The sequence below is a fragment of the Xiphophorus maculatus genome, chromosome 13, assembly GCF_002775205.1.
Source record: "Xiphophorus maculatus strain JP 163 A chromosome 13, X_maculatus-5.0-male, whole genome shotgun sequence".
Classification (NCBI taxonomy): domain Eukaryota; kingdom Metazoa; phylum Chordata; class Actinopteri; order Cyprinodontiformes; family Poeciliidae; genus Xiphophorus; species Xiphophorus maculatus.
Window position 1 is genome coordinate 11,921,160 of NC_036455.1, and position 20,645 is coordinate 11,941,804.

The following is a 20,645-nucleotide window of genomic DNA, read 5'->3' on the forward strand; positions in this document are numbered from 1 at the left end:
TGCTGCATTGATCTGTTTTTGGTTACTATTTGGTTCTGAAGAACTAAAATCCACCCCTTAGCCCTTTATTTATTTTTTATTATTTAATCATTGGACTCAAAACTAAAGTAAACAGTATGGATTAAATCACGTCATTTATGTGTTTACTCAGCAGCGATTATAGGAATATTGGTGCAATAAAACTCTGTGTATTGCATAAGAGTACACACTGGTTCAAGCAATAACGAAACTGATGAAGTCACCAATGTCCGACAATAACCTTTGGAGCTACTGAAATGCAAAGCTGAACTTGTCTTGACCTCCTGACCTCTTGCACTGGATGTGTCTCCCTCTCTCAGAGACATGTGAGGCGCATCATGACCACACATCCTCTCTCCGAAGGATGCTCTGTTGCTGTTGCAGTGATTTTCGGGGCCAATGTTCAACTGTACAGGAGCACTAAGCCAAATCCTCCACCATCATCATGTTTTCATCGGCGCAGGAGGAGGAAGGGAGGGAGGGCTGAGTGCGAGGCAAAGTGGGGGGAGAGATAGACACACACCGGGCCTAGTCGCCACATCTTTTCATGCGAAGGAGCTGCGCCGTTAAACCGTCAGTAATCCGTTTTTATTTGCTATAAATATGCATTTAGCTAATTCAGCTAGCATGTATGCTAGAGAGTGAGACAGAGGCAGGACTGCCAGCGATAATCCGGTTTGTTCTTGTCTGTCCTGTTTTCCTCTGATCCACTTTAGCTATCTAGTTAGCTTGCTGGCTAAACATAGCTAGCTTACCTTGCCAACTTAAAACAGACTCTAATTTATGGTTTCTAAACTTGACAAGAAATACCAACTTTCTTTAAACTGTGTACCGAATGCTTTGCGTTTGATTTCACACTGAAAAATAAGTAAAACAAGTTATTTGTACGGCACAGTCTGATATTTTAAGTTTTCTTGTAACGTTAGCTTGGCTAGTTTACGAGCCCCACCGACTGGCTGTCTCTCAGCAGCAGCGGTTTGTTGCCATCTGTCAGGGCTCCGTGTTGCTGTGAGATGTTTTAATCACTGTGATAAACGCACAATGTGTTACGTCAGTAACATGCTGTTAGATTAATATTGAGCTATTACAACCCTGTAATATATACGGACAGGACGTTCTTGGCACCAGCTGAGCAGCTGGCTGCTTTTCAAAGCCAAAATGTAACGTTACACAAAATGACCAGAAAAAAAATCAACAGATTCGCTTTTATGTCTTCTGGGAGCAGCAGATTAAGTAATCGCAATCATTTCCACAACTGTTTTACTCTGATTGCCGTCTCTGAAATGTCAGCCTCGTATGTTTATTTTTATTTCTTGCTCTTCCTTGTGTTGGAATTTCAGACCCGTTTTTGGTTTCCCAAACCAACTCCGGCCCGGGCCTCAGTCCGCGGTCTCGAGTTTGATAGTGGGCTGTTAGAGACGAAGGAACGCCGGCTTGACGCTGCCAAGCAGCCCCTGCGCCCCAACCACCATCATGGGAGACAGCAGAGGTGAGCAAAAAAACGACACAGATCTATTTATTTCTAATGGTTTGTTCACGAGAAGCAATATTTGTATTAATTATTAAAAGTTTATACTTGCATACATATTAGTACCTGTAATAAAATCAGCATTAACAAAACCATGGTTATAATAAGACACCCTGGCAACACTTGCTCACTTCTCCAAATTATCATCCTAAAATAGCAAAGAGGGTTGTAACATGTTTTATTTTTAGAATTAAAAATTGTTTCATGATTTTATTTTGTTTGCCCAAATGTTACAATGTAAGCAACAATGTAATATACAACAATGTTATAAGTTTTTAGAATAAAAAGAATCTTAATGTTTGGGTCCAAAGATTAAAAAATATATATATATTATGTTTTATTTCTTTACTAGGAGTTGTTTTATAGCCGTGTTAACTCTAGAGTTTATTAACTGTCATCTAACAAAACTAACAGCTATGAATCTTTATTAGTGTATTATGAGTTTTTACTCATAATACACAAACTACAATAGTCAGCTTACAAGTGTTATTTATTTCACTTTATGAGAAATTAACTTTTGAGAGTATTGTGCTTGTTTATGAGTGTGAGCAGTGTTATAAGGACTGGTCTCGTCAGCTGATTCGTCTTATCAAAAAAAAAAATAAACAGACGAGGCAAAAACCAGCATAAAGCAGTGACAGTGCAGTCTAGACAGCGACAGATGATAGTGTCAACATTTTGAAGTGATCATAACAAACACTGTGGTGGAATTTATCATTGTCAAATCTGTCAGTATTTGTCGGTCTGACCTCTGGTTGTGTAAAATAAAATGAATAAATTCAGATTGTTGAAATGAAAAGATTTCTTAAATGTTGATTTTTGTTGTCCACTCCAATTAATTATACTGTAATTGGTAATTATACTGTTGCCATGTGCTGTTACATTTTTTGCCTGATGTTTAAAAAATGCATGTTAGTTTCAGAACCGCATGGAAAATTTATGTCAGTTTGATCTTAAATGCTGTTTTGCAGTTTTTATCTAAAATGATGCAATTTGGAAACTTCAGTAAATCATTTGATGGATCAGTTGAATAAAGAAATGTTTTTCTTTATATTTTAAAGTTTCAGTTCATGATTTGATATCAAAATAGTTAAACTGTCAGTGATTTTCCACACTGTGTATTTTGCTTAAAAACCGTTCAGCTGACAGCAGGTTTCTGTCACCTTTTTACGTTGCACTTGTGTATGAAACTCTTTTACATTCTCTCTGTTATTTTTTCTCGTCAGATTCTCGCAGTCCAGACAGTTCGTCTGTGTCTTCCCCTCCCTCGGGCCAGCGCTCCCCGCCGCTGGTTCCGTCTGCAGCTTCCATGACTTCACTGCCACCCAACACCACCACAGGGGTCAACAGTCCCATCAGTAGCATTGGTTCTCCCTTTTCTGTTATTAGCTCATCACTGGACTCACCCTGCCTACCTGGCACACCGTCAGTGGGATATGGCCCAATTAGCAGCCCCCAGGTAAGCTGGGCTGTTAAGAAAAAACAAAAAGTATATCCAGTAATCTACTGAAAATCTTTAGTTTAGGAGATTCCAAAATATGCAAAATTAGATTTTTGGACAATTTTGGCTCCTGTATTTCTGTGTATTTGCCATTCCCTTTTTTCAGTATTGATTTTACACCCACTAAATTATTACTCATTCCTTTTTTCCCTTCTAAATTTATCTTGAGATAGATATATGACACCTATATTTTAGGTTTAAACCTTTTCTTATTGTTTATTGTCAGATTTTTAGAGTGAGACATCAACAGAGGTGGAACCTAAAGGGATGGAGAAACATTGAATGGAGGAAAATATGTAACCATTGCTTTTAATACACCTATTTGCTACTTTTGTTGTTTTGGTTTGATGAATGTTCATGATCTGACTTTGTTTTACTGTATGATATGAAAATAGTTTGGGACAAAATGGCAAATCCAAGTTTTTAAATGGGGGTAAGAATAATTAATCAAGGATTGATCTTGATTAACAAACACATTTTTTCTATTGTCTTTTGTCTATTAGATTAACTCAACAGTGACCATGTCAGGGCTCCATGCAGTGAGCAGCTCCGATGATGTGAAACCTCCTCTTGGCTTGAAGCAGCTGTCTTCCCACAGCCCAGGGCCGATGCTTTCTCAGAAACGCCTTTGTTCCATCTGTGGAGACAGATCTTCTGGTCTGTAAACCTCTCCAGTTCCACTGTTCTAGTGAAACGTGTTTGAAACATTTAAGAAATTTGCAGTTGTTTGACTGACTTTTTCTAACTACTTCAACGTTTGCTTTTCAGGTAAGCACTATGGCGTCTACAGCTGTGAGGGCTGTAAAGGCTTCTTCAAGAGAACAGTGCGAAAAGACCTAACCTACACCTGTCGGGACAATAAAGACTGCATAGTTGATAAAAGACAGAGGAACCGCTGCCAGTACTGCCGCTATCAGAAATGCCTGGCGATGGGAATGAAGAGAGAAGGTGAGAAAGCATCAGAAAGATCCAGAGACTTCCATTTATTCCAAAGTTAGATGTTCTGTTTCATAAGAAAAAAAGCAACAGAAAGGGACAGGTTTTAAATATATCAATAGCTTTCTTTTAAGCACTCTGGGGTTGGGATGTTCGTTCAGATCCTCTTCAATTTTTTTCGGTTTGTTTTTCTTTAACTTGCAGTTCAGTAGAATAACACGTTTTGTGAATGTCTTCCACCCAAAAATCTTTTAAAATTATCAGCCTTTTTCACAGGCAAAGTTTTTTTCTGTCCTGAAATTATTTTACTGTTGATCAAAACCAAAAGTGTTTTGTTTTGTTTTTTTTATCTTATTTAGTTCAAGATTTTTAAATAACAAACAAAGTAAATAGTCTTTGGGGTAAAGAGAGTCAGGAAGCTGCTGACGGGTCGTTTTTGGAGTATCAAAACACTAATGCTCGTTTTTTGAATACATCAGATAAGTTGTGCAAACAGAAAAACCTGAAAGTGCAGCAGTTAAACTTGAACACCCATGACTAGCTCTTTGAATAAGTATGGCACATAACCATTCTGCTTAAATTAAAGACTGTTCTGTATAAAACTCATACTGTGGAATTACTTGTTAGTGAGTCTTTCACTATTTAAATTTTAAAAGTGACCCATAAACATTCAGCCGTGGAACAGACTGAATGATTTACAACATCATTCGGGTTTTCCCTGCAAATCATTTCAGGGCCTTTCATAAGCCAGTCCACCTGAGGTCAGTTCTCTTAAACTTAAGAAGTTTAAGAAACAATCAGATTACCCGTGTATTTTTATTATCTCAGTGTTATGCTAGAATTTCACATCAAGGTACAATTCAATATTTCGTGTAGCTTTATTTGACCTAAATTAATGATACTCTAGCCATGTAAAGTGAAAATGTACAGGCTAAAGGTCTTTATAGGAAGTTCTTGCATATTTTACTAAACTTTTTTCAACTCATTAGCTGTAATATTTGACAATATGTGATACCAATAAAAACAATTAGGGCTGCAAAATATTAAGATAACATGTCATATGTGATAATATTGATGAATGTTGCCATAACAACAAGATTTGTTTGGAAAAGATTTCATTTGGCTGATGCCTTTTGGTTTTGGTATTGAAACGACTCGGTTGTAGTTAATTTATCACCTTTTTGCCATTTAAAACATTTTATTCTGCCTTAAACAGGAAGTGTCACTGGATGTATTGGTGCTAACTCTGTTGCTCTCCAGCCTCGTCTTTGTGATAAAATTTGTGACACAATATGCAGCCCTAAAAACCTATCATTGCATCAATATTGACAGTATAGGTTCTTTTTTTATTTTCATCACAGACCTGGTCAATATTTAGTATTGTCTCTGTCAGGAATGCATATCTTTCCATATCATTTTTCTCAGTTATTTTTTATAATTCTTTTTCTTTTCTCTGTATGTTTTAAAATTACAATAATTTGATCTAAAATGGCCCTCCCCGTCTGTTGCAATTATTTAAAAATAAAATATATCAGATCAGAATGTAATTAATTTTTGTTGCTCTTTGGTACTGAAAGACTAGAGACTATCACAATGTAGAGAAACAGCATTTCTGCTTTAATTGTCCTTGCAGTCACAGCAGCTGAATAATTTTTGAATGGTTCTGTGTAATCTCTGGTCAGTTTGTGGAAAACACTGATTGGTCTGTCTCTACAGCGCTGCTCTCAATTCTGACAGATTATAAATTAATCTGGCAATGTAGAACAACCAAGCATCACTTACATAATCTGTAATTTTTTTTTTCTGTTTGGGCTTGGATATTCGGTGTCCGTTTTAGTGCGTCTAACTGGACAAATGAGATGATGTCTATTTGATTGCTACCTGAGCAGCGTGATAAACAGAGACGTTGATATTCTGAAGGAAGGGGGGGTGACGTGTTTACAGTAGAGGATGGGAAGAGCGAGAGGGGGATGTGGGGTGGATGAGTCCTATAAACACTAACCCCTTGCCCCCTCTCTTCCTCTTTTGTGTTTCCTCTCGTTCTCTCTCTCTCCCCCTCCCTCCTTCTGTAGTGGCCAAGATGAACGACAGATGTAAGGAGAAGAGAGAGGGAGGGGGGTGTGGCTGTCTGTATGAGCGATCAAGGCATAGAGGCATATTACGCCTGCTGTCGCTTAGAAGGACCTCATTTAAAATATTTTTCCGTAGCTTAATGCCAGGCCTCAGAGGCATCCCAGAGCAAGCCTTGAATGACTTCCATAGGTATTTTCACCCTTTGTGGACGCGCAGCTAGCCAAATATACAAACTCTTCTTTAATCATCCCCATTCTTTAAAAAGCTATTCTACTCCCATCTGATTGCTGCACAATTAGGGCATATTTCCTGCCATCAACCACAGAGCCGTTCCACATTTGTTCAGAGGCTAAATGAGACTTTGATGCTTGTGGGGCTTTAAGTAGAAATGTTTAATTTTCTGCATTTTTTTCTTTTATTTACACTCATTTTCTTCGTTTGTGGTTTAGTTGCACAACATTTAATTTTCTCTCTCCATTTCCCTAGTTGATGAGAGCAGATTGTTGTGAAAGCAAATAGTTTTTTTAAAGCGCTTGCCTGAGTAAAGGCCGCTATTGACAGTGTTTAAGGCTGTGATTTCCAGCCTGGGGGGCGCTAGAGAGCTCAGAGGAGCAAAGGATTACTGTTTTGCAATAAAAATTTATCACACTAAATCAATATCAAATATTACTTTTACACATTTAACTGATTTCAACCCAAGGGTGTTCGTGGAGTAATAATTATTTTCAATAATACATAAAACTTCTTGTAATCACAGTTTTAGGAATGTTTTTTTTATTATTATTATTGAAACAGCATTCCTTAGGGGCATAAATCAGGATTTACCCTGAGACTAACAAGCAGATGCAACATCTAAAATCAAACATTATTCATAAACTGGAGGAAAAATATTGAAAATGTTATATTGGTAGCAACAGGGCATGTCTGGAGGATAAGAGGATCCATTTAATGAATGTGTTTCTGCATCTAAACAGTCAAATACGTTACTAGTGGAAAACTCCCTCAACATCCTTGTTTTATTGCCATTTTTACAGAGTATGTATATCAGAATACGTGTTGTACTGAGGACATTCAAACCATGAACTGCAATTAGGTTAATGAGGCCAAATGAACAGACTTCAGGTAATTTTATCACCCAGTGCTACATTCACAACAGATAATTTATCTCATTATGTTTTGGAGGATTAAAATATCTGGACTATTTTGGGGATCAAATAAAATAAACTACCAATAAGTGGTTTTTGTAATATTTTGTCAGTGGTAAAAATTGTGTACCGCTGCTTTAAATGGTTATTACTGATTTCTATGAAAATGTTTATTTACGGAATATTAATAATTGACTGCCATGATTAAATTTCATATTATTGTGTGATGGATTTGTTGAGTTATTTGGCTGTTATGTATTCTGTTGTGTAGCATAATGAGGACATTGGTGAAGTGAAACAAATCCTTGATTGTAAATATAAACTCATGTTCAGGAGTTACGTTGCTTCAGTTGTGTCACATGTTTTTCTTGGACAATAGTTTCATTATTTTGCAACCAAATAATTCATGATTTTAATGTTTAATTGTCTCCACTGCATTTGCACCAGTTACAGTGGGTTGTGTGAATTAAAATGCTCCCAAAATACAGAAAAGTAAAAGAACAGAAATGTTTAATGTTTGACTGACTTTTGCATGTTTTCATGCTGATCCCTCTTTCATTTCTCTGCTTCTCTTTCTGCTTCTTTCTCTGATGCTGATCTTTATAAATCTTTTTCTTCTCGTCGTCCACACATTTTGTCCATATTTGAAACCAATGCCCTTCTTTCTACTGTTTTCATTAATCTTTTATGTCCTTCACATTTTCTGTCCTACTTTCATTCACCCAATCTCCTCATCCTCATCACACTTTCTCTACTTTTCTCACCCTTTCCTGCAATATTGTTGATCCCATGCTCCTCCTTTCCCGCTCCGATCCCTCGTTCTGCAGCTGTCCAGGAGGAGCGGCAGAGAAACAAGGAGCGTGAAGGCGAGGTGGAGTCGACCAGCGCAGTGAACGAGGAGATGCCGGTGGAGAAGATTTTGGAAGCTGAGATGGCTGTAGAGCAAAAGACGGAGCTTCATGCAGATGGAAGTTCAGGCGGAAGCTCTGTGAGTAACTACGATACTAGAAATTAAATCCTGAATTAATTATAAAGTTTAAAGATATTTAAAATTACTAATTTGTTATTCTTCTTCAAGTCTAATTAAATATTCTTAGGAGAATGTTCCTAAGAGTATAAAAATAAATTGGCTCTAATTCTCCATTTCTATACAATTCAGCCCAACGATCCGGTTACCAACATCTGCCAGGCAGCAGACAAGCAGCTCTTCACTCTGGTGGAGTGGGCCAAGAGGATCCCTCACTTCTCTGAGCTTCCTCTGGATGACCAGGTCATCTTGCTCCGCGCTGGTTAGTCTTGGTCACAACTGTAGTGTCATAACTTGATATTATGAGGATTTTATCCTCTGTAGCTTAAATCTGTATCCTGGTCTTAAAATATAACAAACTGGTTGAAATTTGAAATGTGCTAATATACATGGCCGGGCCAAACACATTCATTAATATTTCTGTAAATGCACCAGAATCAGCAAAAAGGCTGTTTCCCATCTGTTGCCCTTGGACAAGGAATAATCAGTCATGCTAAAAACAAACAAAGGTTTTACAAAAGAAGGTTAAAAATTACATAACTACACACATTTTGTCAATACGAAATACAGTCTGTGCAAACAGCAAGCATAAAACAAAGGAAGCTCCAAAACAATTATTATAAAAAGTATAAGAAATCATTAAAGCTAATTTAATCCTTCATCTAGATGGCAAAACACAAGTGGTCAAATGGTGGGATTTGGAAAAAGTACTTATTATTCAAAATGTTGACAAATCTGATGTGTTATGAACCACTTATTATTTTTATTTTTTTTAATGCAACATGTTTCATATGTTGCTTCCTGACTCCGCCTCGGCGGGTTTTGTTTTTTCTCGTACCATATAAGAAGATGAATCCTGCAAATCCAATACAAAAACAATCCTGATAAACTAAATAATAATTTTCAAACAAATTTATTTAATAGTGGTTCAACTTTAAAATCTTTCCCATGCAGACACAAAAAAGGCACATCGTTATTTCACTCTCTCAATCTCTTTACGTATGGATGAAACCGTCTCCAGTGTGTTCAGACTTTACTTCGCAGATCGTCCTTCTAAATTAAGGATGGTCACAGATCTTGTTGCCTCTTATTTGTGTAAAACCTGCCAGAAAGTCAGGTTTCTTTTATTTATTAGCAACTATTCTAACACATTTAGTTTTACTAGAATTTAAAGTATTTCATAAGACTTTGCTGCTTTTAACCTTAAATGATTAAGCTACTTTTGATTAAAAATAAGACGTTGCCAGACATTATAATGGTTAAACAGCTCTAGAAATGACTGGAGAAAGACAGAAAGAAACAAAGAAAGAAAGAAAAAGATTCTTTAAGACAAACTGCAGCTTGTCTTAAAGCTGTAACTCAGTTCAGATACTGAGACGCCGACTCTCCAACAGGCTGGAATGAGCTCCTGATTGCTTCCTTCTCCCATCGCTCCATCTCGGTGAAGGACGGCATTTTACTGGCCACTGGCCTCCATGTCCACAGGAACAGCGCTCACAGCGCAGGGGTCGGAGCCATATTTGACAGGTAATTTACATATGCATGTATAGAAGAAAAAGATATGCAACAGTTAAAAGTTTCCTCATGATTCTACAGATATATGTATAAAAATACTGATATCTGGAGCGATTTGACATTATAAGTATATTTTTATTCAAATTGATCTGTACAATATTACTATCCCATACTAAGAGATCAAATTTAATATCCTTCTTTAATTTTATCTTGCAATTTAACAATCATTTGTCTCAATGGTTTTATACTCTTGTTTAGTGTTTAATGCTATTTTAGTTAATTAATTATTGACGGGGCTAAGTTCTTAGGATAGTATCTTCTCATCTTTGGTTGGCTGCAACTGCTGTGTTCTGCATTGGCTGAAAGATTCTGCTTGTTTTTTTTAAATTGTTTTTATTTTTTGTTCTGGCTGTCCAACTTTAGCGCATGCAAGGCGAGGGAAGCTGGTGGTTAATGCTTACCCATGAACATGCATGCACATCCTGAGTTAGTGGCGTAGCACCCACTGTAGAATGTATTAATCCAATAATGATGGCTGGAGAATGGAAAAATACTAACAAATGAAGATTTCATAGCAGTTTCCTTAAAATGATTTAATTTTGATGTTAAGCGTGCAACCTGTTATTGTGAATGTTATAAAGCATGTGTGTGTTTTTAAGTTTTTTTGTTTTTGGTATTTTATCTTAATTTGAAGACATTTTCTAATGCGATAAGCCATACATAGGTGATTTTATGATGATTACTGCTAAAAAGCAAGGCTTAGGTAAAGTACGGCTTTCTCATTTAAAGTGTTAAGAAGCTTTTATATCTGTTATCTGCTTCCATCCATGTATTAGATTCTTATCCGCCTTGATTAAAATGTATTGCTGCAGATGTCCGAACTTCCTAAGAAAATCTAAGTCTGATCACAACGTGTTAATCCACTGTCAATTACACTATAAATATTTAATTATAAATAGTTAGCTTTGCTGTAGATTTTAATGGTTTTATGTAAATCTGTTTAACTGGAAGTCATTCATTTTCTCCTGATAATTACCTCAAAACTCAGATCTCCTCCTGCAACTAGATTATTTTATATGTGTTATGGTACATTTAATTAATTATGCATTTATCTATTTAATTTTTAACTTTTAACTCTTAATACTTAACGTTGGCAGCGGGTTAGTCATGTGATTCAGGCCTGTTGGATCAGAGATGCATCTAAAGTTTTATTCAGACATTTGATCTACAGAACAGTGTGATCATCATCTACACTCTCAAATCTGATCCACCATATTATAAACAAAACGCTACTTTGTGCCATTTGACGTTTCGTAAACACACCCAGGTTGCATCAAGGCATCATATGTGTGAATTGTTAATAAAGTAATTAAAGGCGTTTTAATGCCTGACGTGTTTCGCCTGTTTAGAATAATTTACAACTGTGGCTTTAAAAGTAAATAGGCCTGTTTACTGTCATCATGAACAAACAAGGAAGGATTCGATTCTTAAACTTGCTTGTTTTTTGTGTCAATTAGTACAATTTTTATTTCTATTTTAAGTTTGATCACATCGCCTTTGGAGACAAGAATTTTTAGTTTAAATTTTTTTGCCCAAAACCCCAAAAAGAAGTGGTTACTTTTTGACTCGCTTTTAAGTGCATTAAAAGGAAGAAAGAAGCACAACGCCTCCATTTGTCAGTTAAAATAATGTCAAAATTTATTTTCTCTATTAGTTTTAATACAGTATAGAACTACATCATGTTAAACATTAAAATTTATTCTTATGCAAATCAGGATCAGGAAAACATTTCAAACATTTTCACTAGTCAGAGGATTCATCTGTAATTTTCTATTATTAATAATTTGAAATATGACATTTATCATAATCTCCTCCTCCTTACCAAAAGATATAGGAACATCATGATTTTGTTCTATTTACCTTTTAATTATTTTATAAAGCATTTGACCCCAAACAGCGTTCTGGTTTATGTACAACACAGCAGAAAATCCAGACAATAGATTTCAAATGAGTTCAGTTTTAAAGTGGTGAAGTCATGTCTAAGCATGGACTACATGTAGAGGTGAAGTTCTCAGCACACAGGCAGAATACTGTAATGACCATCTGTGCAATGACATTGTAATAACACATTGTGATTGAATACACAGGGCGAACAATGCTGAGGTTGGGGCCCTATTTGACAGGTAATTACTCCACTACACAAACACTTCTCTTGAACCCCTCCTCTTTGACTCAAAGTGAAAATAAACAGAGAAGTTGAGGCTTTAAAGCTCTTTCTAGATCGTAGCAACAATTTTATGATTCCTTGGTACAACATAAAAATCTGAACAGAAACTACTCGGCCTGGTCATATAGCTAGCTTGACTTTTTCTTCTTTTTATGGCTTTTATTGCATATGAACATTAGAGGAATGTTCTGCCCATCGCGTTTGACATCAGATGCTTTCTGAGACAAAAACAGCAAAACGGAAAAGAGTGAATTGGATTTTATAAGCTGTTGTTTCCAACATAGTAGTGGAGTCAAATGGTTTGTGTTTGGATGGAAATGATATTCCACCAGTCCTCAGTTCTTTTATTTATGCTACTTTACCGTGGAGGTTTGTGGAAATTGTGTTGGCCTGCGTCAGTAAACGCCACCTGTGATTGGGCAAACCCATTTCATCACATCAGTAGCATGTGTTTTTCATACGTTCTGGAAAATCTCCTCTCTCCTTCTTTTATACGACTAACTTCCAAACCAATTTAATCTACACCGTCAGTGTGGATATAAACCATTAGTACTGTACTGTAATGGTGATGCCTGTGAAAATACATTAAACAGTAAAACATCCAGATCTTAGATGATCCATCAGTAAGTAATCAGACCCTAATTTGCATGACTTTGTTTCTCTGAATCCTTCTTGATGGTTTCTTTGTATTTTTATTACAGGTTATATTTCTGTGAGATGCTGTTAATAAATTCTTACATTTCTCACAAAGCATGCTATTTAATTTTTTTGTTTATACATGTTGATAAACAAAATTGTGTTGAAATGTTACAAAGACAAGTCAGATGTTTCAGGCATGTTTTTGAACATCTTAGTTTTTGTGAATTCAGATGTCAGGAGTGGATAATACCTAGAATCCTAAATTGACATATTTTATTTAGCCGAAGTTAAATATGCACATAAGGAACATATAAAGCAAATTGAGAATATAAAAGCAGAAGGTTTCATTTCAGCTTCCATACTTGAAGAGTCAAAAATAATTTATTTTTATTTAGATATTACCAAGCAAAGTAAAAACAAACAGAAGTGCTAAAAGCTCAAACTGAATAGCAGCAACAGTTAAAAATGTTGATCTCTGGATGACAAACTTGTGCTTAAAATAAAATTTGCTAAATCTAAATGTTTATGGATTTGTGTTACTGTTTCCTCAGCAGTTGTGGTCAGTTTCAGATTTCAACATCTACATTATCAACCTTCACATTTTCTAGTAGATCTGTGTTTAAGCAGACCAGCTCTCAGGCGGCCGTTAGATTTGCCACTCTGGTATAAAACCTTTTTTTTTTCCCCTTCTTTATTTTCTTGTGCAGAACCAGCAGTTCAGCCATGCCATACCTAATGTGATAATCACTGAGAAGCAATTATGAATAACCTTCTGGGACTATGGAGTCTGTTTGTCTTAGAAGTAATTTCCTCCGTGTCTCATTTTTTAATATTCTGCTTTTTTTCTTTCATTCTTTCCTCTACTTCTGTTCTCTTAATGAATTCCACCATTGTGGCATCCCGCTGTATGTATCGCCCTACTGCATATCTCTTTTCTCTTCAGGGTTCTGACAGAGCTTGTAAGCAAAATGAGAGATATGCAGATGGACAAGTCAGAGCTGGGTTGCCTTCGAGCTATCATTCTCTTTAACCCAGGTAAAGACTGTTGTTATATCAAAACCCTCGTTAAAACAGCTCAAGACAGATATTCAGGTTATTTTACATGGAGAGGCATCTAAAATGGATTCAATTCTATGTACTGATTGTATATTTTTCTTCTCCTGTTGAAAGATGCCAAAGGTTTGTCCAACCCCAGTGAGGTGGAGCTTCTGCGAGAGAGAGTTTATGCTTCGCTTGAAGCGTACTGCAAACAGAAATACCCTGACCAGCAGGGCAGGTACAGTAAAACTTTAAACATTTTTAGACGAACAGAACATTTTTTACGCTTATTCATTGTCCAGTAAATTCAGTTTTCTGAGTATCTGATTTTTCATTAACCCATTTATCCTCCATTCAGGTTTGCCAAGCTCCTCCTCCGACTCCCAGCACTGCGCTCCATCGGTCTAAAGTGCCTGGAGCATCTATTCTTCTTTAAACTGATTGGTGACACGCCCATTGACACCTTTCTGATGGAGATGCTCGAGGCGCCTCACCAGCTGACTTAAGGGAGCCGCGTTCAGACCGGTCAGGATCCGACGCACACCAGGATTACCAACACGGCCTCCAGCGTCTGCTCGCTGGCTCCTCCTGCTGGGCCTCGCTAAACTGCAGCACCCGCTGGTTTTATTCTGCCAGCTTTTACACCCAAACACACACACACACACACACACACACACGTTACCCGTCACCATACGCTTCATTATGTGTTCACTGACATACAGTCACACATGCACCTGCAGTTCTCCGAAACGGGATACCTGAACTGAAAAAAGAATCTAACAAATACACAGAAAGAGCTTGAATTTAATAATTGCTAATGCTCACACACACATACACACACGCATGGATTTTCATTATTGTTTCCTCAGTTTTCTTCTACAGGAGTGTTGACTCAAGAAATGATCCCACACATACAAGAAAAAATGTCTTAATTTAAATTAGACGTTAGTTTTCACATCTTCATCTCACAGTGGGATTTTGCTTCTGCATAACTGGTGATTTCCTTTTCTTTTCACTTTGGTTACTTACAGTTGCTGCTCGCTGCACCTCTGTCTCTTATATTCATAACTAGCTGGTTAGTTATTTATATGATTTTAGCTGAAGATCAGGTGCAAAGCATTTGAATCAACTGTCCAGCGTCACAACAAAGTCTCCTTTTAAGGACTTGCAAACACATCATCAAAGCGATTTTATTCAATCGGGTAAACATAGAAATATTGCTTTTTTTTTTTAAATAGTCATGCTGAAACTTGTTTGAGTTTCTATTTTGAAGTACTGTACTCATGAAATGAGCGCTTTTTAAGGCATTGAAATCTAGGAAAAGGGGGCTGGGTGTGCTTTGTTTAACAAGCGAAGCCCCTCCAACCCTTACGCGCACAGCGGGCTTTGTAAGAAAGGAAGAATGACTTGAATAATTTGTTTCTTTTATTTTTAAGTTGAGATTTTATCTCTACTTCGGCAGATGTTTGGCATTTTAAGGCGCTTGAAGCCTACAGGAAGTAAAGCTTCACGCAAAGATAAAAGTATTTTTTTCTTTTATCTTCTGTTCCCCGAACCTCTTTTCTCTTCTCTTCTCTTCTCTTCTTTTTTCTTTTCTCTTCTCTTCTCTTCTCTGGTGGTCATTTATGCACTTTTGTGAGTTGTAACTGTGTAAATGTTCCTGTTCCCTAAAAATGACCATCTCTTCCAAACACCTAAGATGAACTTGAAGGTACTAAGTGTAGGGTTTTCTCATTATTGCATACTTTTTAATCTTATGTGTTTAACCTGGTGAGTGATTGCTGAGTTTCGGTGCAGATGTTAGTGAAGCAGCCTTGTGGTTAAACATTTTGTCCGGCAATCTTGATGAGTGTCTGCCCTAATGACCAGCACAGATTTTATCCAGTGGCCATGAAAGAGGAAATCTTTCTCTGTGCCCTGAAAGTAATCATGTGGATAATTGGACAGCTTGTATCTGAGTGTGTGGCCTTCTGGTCAGCAAGTCAGTGAGGAAATAAATGCGTCTGACGTTTGACTGTTGAAGTGACCTTGGACTGTACGCTGAAGATGTTTGAATTGAATCGACGTGACTCTACTGTTGTTTTTTAGAAACGAGGTGCTGAAAGCTTTGCAACGAAGCATCAGTAGAGTTGGAAAATGGACACAAGCTGAAATGATGTGACAGTGGAAAAAGTTTTAATCTCACCTGATAGGCGATATTGACTGTGGCGAGTCTGCAGATCCTGGAAGAACCAACGGTTTAAATGTGGTCCACACGCAATGAATGAATTACATAGGACCTCTTGAGTTGTGTTGCAATAATGAAATCCCTTTATGCTCGACAGTATAATGGAAATCCTACACCTACTACCTGTGGATTTGGACGTTTTGCTGCGTGTTGGCTTGAATCTTTTTGTACAATAGCTGTAAATAATACCAAAAAACGAACAGAGAAGTCATGCAGAAACGATGACCTGCTCACACTTGTGAAATACGTGGCTTCAAGAAATTTAAAGCTCTATTTTTTGCTGTTTATGAAACATCACGTTTTTATCTCTTGAAATCACGAAACATGAAACTGACCAGGGCCAAAACCACACCTCATTGCTGCTTTTTTGCACCAGCTTCTGCCAGTTTATTCCTGTCGTTCCCAGTAACTGATTGGCTGGATTTTTTTATTTTTTATCTTTTTTGTTGACATTAGCTCTTGACATCTACTGTGATTGAAATTTGTGAAGAACCGAATCAGTGAAAAAGTCAAATGCAGCTACAAAGTGTTTAGAAGAAAACCCTCCACACACCCTTGAATGTGAGCAATACTGGGAAACACAGATTTACTTCCCTTTCTGGCGGTCATGTATTTAAGTAAAAAAAAGTGTTGATATTCTAAAGTATATTTAACCGCCTCTTTAGCCAACATTTAATAGAAATGAGAACATTTTGCGGTGTCATTCTAGTGAAGAGGTACAGCTGTCTTCTTCCAGGTGCTAAATCATCCATGGTCTTTTAAAGACCTGCACATTCACATCAATGCAAATACAGTATGCAAGAACACAGACAAATCAACCATTCTCCCTCTCTATTAGATTTATTCTGATCTCCATCGGCTTTGTTGTAGATTTTAAGTTGTGGAAAATGATTTCCAGCTGTGTTCTAGTAGAGTTTGGCTCTGCCAGTCAGAGTCAGACCCGGTTTTAGAGACAAGCGTAGGAAGCTGTGGGGTTTTGCCGTCTAGAGACGTTGTTGGCGTCCAGCCCAGCAGATGACCCTGGTGTTCCTCAGAGAAGGTGTCCGGCCTCCACGTCGGTGTGATGCTGCGGCTGACCTGTGAGACAGGTGATTTATTTTAATCATGGGAGAAAGTTGGCGTAACTTTAACCTTGTTTCAGTTTCCTTGCATACGTTTGGTCAAATTAGTAGCGTTTCTATTATTTGCGGAAAAAGTCAGCTTTTTATGCAACATTGCTGACTCGGACTGTTGGCAAAAGGAAAGCGAGATGAAGGTGAACTTATGATTTAGGTGACCTTCCGGTGTCTGCCAGCCTTTTTTACTGTGTAGTGTAGAGTCTGTGCTTTAGTAGTGTGAGGATATGAGCTGATGCAGGTTTTGAGTGAGACTGATTCTGTAGCTGCTGAGCTTTTAGATCTGTGATCTAGATTAGAAACAGTCGGACTGAGGACAGAACCCGAGGAACCCAAAACGAGCGTCTCTTTATTTCTCCTCTCCTTGTACCTCAGTGGTGAAGCTGACTGTTGGATAACTGCCTGCATGAGTTCTCTCCTCTACCGTTTGAAGCTTTTCCTTTTGGAGCTTCCTCTCTTGAATGTTTGAGCCTTCGGCTACTGCACAGCGTTCAGAACCAGGGATGAAAACAGTGATGAAGGCAAACTATTTAACACGACTCAGATGATTAAGCAGTTATTCTGCAACATTTGCATTATATTTCTGTCTGTTACATGATATTAATTAGGAGTAATTTACATTTCTCATCTCTCCATACGACATGTTTGTTTTGCTTTCTGTGTTTTTGTTATCTAGCTGAGAGCTTAGCTTTGAGTGATTTATAATCATACAGTGATAAAAGCTATAGACTCAGTGCGGGTTCTTAAGCTAAGTTACGTCCAGCTTTGCTGAGCAGGAAAAGTCTTTAGCAGAGCTGGTGGTTGAGCGTTTATAAAATAATGTGTGGCCATGTTTTTATGCATTTGTTCATTAATCTGCAGCTACACGTTTTAACTGGCAGAAACTGTAACTTTGGTTGTGATGTGCTGAGCGTTGTTGGGTGAAATAGCGGGTTGTTGGAAGTATATTTGAATTTTTAAGCTGTTACGTTGACCAGAAGCTTTATTACAACAACCCGGCCTCCTGGAGTCCTTTTGCCCCATCTCAGCTGCCATAGCTACAGCTTCACTCACCCGCTTTGACTTTGCCTGGGAATAAATAGACTTGCAGCTTAAACCTCTGGTTGTTGGACTGCTTGAGGATGTGAAGCTTTTTCTTTGACGGGAAGCTGTTGTGAAGAGGATTCAGAGCTGCGTGTCTCTCTTTGCTTATGTTACTTGACGGCAGAGCTGCGATGATCCGCGATCACCGGGTGAGACCGCCGAATCGCACCGCCCCGCCCACAAATGTTTGTCATTGCAAGTGTGCACTCAAGGCAGGCGCATGCTGCCACCTTTTTTAGACTGTGTAGCAGCATTGCCGTCGCCATCTTTGTTACATTTTGAATCTTCTTGTGTTTTTATGAGTAAATATTTTAATTAAATACTTTTTTAATCTGACTGAAATTGATGGTCGTGCGTCGATTGGACACGAGGGTGGCGTTGTTGCACGTCTTCTGGAGCCAAGGCCTGCGCTGGTTTAATCAGAGAAGTTCAGTGCGTGCTATGCAGCCTCCAAACTCACCACCCTCACAGTTTTCAATCACTGCCAAGCTGTTTGCAGCCATCTTTAATGTAGGGCCACTAAGTCCTTGTCATGTGTGTAAATCGTGATTCTTGTGCCGCACAGTGAAGACGGTGCGCTAACGTTAGACTAAGTAGTGCGTTTCTGAACAGAGGCCCTGATAGGAATGGAAATAGCAGCTTGTGTGGAGAGGGCGGACCTGGGCAGAGACGTAGACCAGGGTGTGGACCCCTCTGGGTGCTCAAGCTGATCATTTGGTGCTTTTTATAGGGTCCTACAACCTGAGAACATACATATGAGTGAAATATAAATAAGGAACGATTAGATAGGGAGAGACTAACCCTGGGCCTGATCTTCTCTGATAGGTTGGTGTTGTGAATATTGTTGGGAACTATAACCTGTCAGAGAAGCAGAGAGAAACTAATGAAGGAGCCTAACAGGAAGGACTGATTGAATATAGCATCTCTCCTGGAGGATGAGGGGGTTTACGGCTTGGATTTATGGAGCTCTGATCAGAAACGAGGGAGAAAACGGGGCAAGGACTTAAATAACTTGGATCAAGTGTTCAGTTATTGATTGAGAGAAAAAAAAAACTATTTTCCAGTAGATCTCGGATCTTCCTTAATCGTTTACTCTCCATCTTAAAACTTTCACACAATGCTCTTCGTCTTGTTTCTCGTCTCCATCTACTCTGACTATGCTGTCCACCTTTTCTTTGTTGCAAAGTATTAAACAAATGCAAGAACTGACAACAAAAAAAATCAGAACTGAATTTGTCACTCTTCTGTTTGATTTGTCTGTTTCTCTTGTGTCTGTTCTCTGTCCTGTTTGTATTCTACTCCATTTTACTCATGGAGCTGATTGACTATTGTGTGCTTTGGGGATTGAAAGAAGAAAAAAATATGAATAATATTTTTTTTGTTCAGTCATTAATTCTGAATCTTGTTTCTGTTTGTTGTATAATGTCTGAGTAAAAGTTTTAATACTGTATGTGAAGTGTTTTTTGTTTATTATTCAGAGAAAATGCACTTGTAACTCTTATTTACAACAGAGTGTTAGGGCTACGCTAAGAAAATGAAAATAATATTGTGAGAATAGATTAATAATATTGCGAGAAAAAATTCATATTACGACTTCATTCTTGTAATATTACAACTTTCTTCTATTGTTTGACTTTATTCTCGTCATATTATGACTTTGTTTTTGTAATTTTGTTACTTTATTCTTGTAATTTAATGTTTTTTTTATTTGTTCATAATATGACCCCAATACTCCGTCATACTTGTTATGTTATACTAGCTGATCCGAATAATAATATTAATAGAAAATACAACAAAACCACAACAATGAGAGAATTTACAGCTCATTTATTTCAGCGTCTACATTATAAAAACCTTCATTTGGTTCCTGGAGTGTCCAGGAGAAACGATGCGCTGCTCAGTCCAGCAGGACCCCAGGGCCTCAGCTGACCACTGCCACTGCACTCCCACCTATTTACCTCTAGAGGGAGCACTGACCTTTTCCTGATTAACTTCCACCATCGGTGGTCTGCTAACTCTGCTCCGCCTCCTCTTGTCTCCTCCCGTGGTTGTTTCTCCTCGGTAGCACCTGTTTGACTCAACTTCACCTTTAAGGAAGCAGCTCAGCTAAGATTGGAGTCTTTCCAGAGAAATTTCATCCAACAGTGGTGCCTCTATTCCCTCTGCCTCTCATTAAAACACATAAAAATGAACACAGATATGAAGTTTGATCTCTTTTCCCCCATCTCTGACTATATAATCAACATAACTCAAAACTGCTGCGTATCTTACTTTTGAAAGTTGATTTATAATTTCTTGTTGTAATAAATCCCTTTGAACCTTGGTGGTATTTTTGCATGCTACCTGAAAACACAATTAGACTTAATTTGGGATTTTTCTTGGCAGTTGGAGTATATGGGCCATAAATAATAAACTATAATCAGTAATTTCCTTTTCTCTAATAGAAAACTATTAGGGCTATTTAGGAGTATTATTATCCATGTTGCAGATTTCAGGGCCAACCTGCCTGTGTGGAATCGTTTCCTGTAGTTCCGGCTGGTGCCAGCAGAGGGAGTAAGCACAATGACCTCTCT

The 20,645-nt window shown here is 37.7% G+C and overlaps 1 protein-coding gene across 4 annotated transcripts; it reads left to right on the top strand.

The window, feature by feature from the left end:
- Window positions 1-364: 364 nt before the first annotated feature.
- On the top strand, window positions 365-19,522 carry LOC102217951 (retinoic acid receptor RXR-beta-A). 4 transcript variants are annotated; one of them, XM_023344384.1, is made up of 13 exons: window positions 365-591; window positions 1,359-1,507; window positions 2,773-3,005; window positions 3,551-3,704; window positions 3,816-3,995; window positions 6,056-6,076; window positions 8,029-8,189; window positions 8,361-8,490; window positions 9,623-9,755; window positions 11,891-11,926; window positions 13,553-13,644; window positions 13,780-13,885; window positions 14,006-19,522. In XM_023344384.1, the coding sequence occupies exons 2-13, from the start codon at window positions 1,492-1,494 to the stop codon at window positions 14,151-14,153; spliced, it is 1,410 nt and encodes a 469-aa protein (XP_023200152.1). In that variant the 5' UTR covers window positions 365-591; window positions 1,359-1,491; the 3' UTR covers window positions 14,154-19,522. The 4 variants fall into 4 exon arrangements, with proteins under 4 accessions (XP_023200152.1, XP_023200153.1, XP_014327661.1 ...); XM_023344385.1 differs by lacking the exon at window positions 11,891-11,926 and having other exon boundaries at window positions 367-591; XM_014472175.2 differs by lacking the exon at window positions 6,056-6,076 and having other exon boundaries at window positions 368-591.
- The last annotated feature ends 1,123 nt before the right edge of the window (window positions 19,523-20,645 follow it).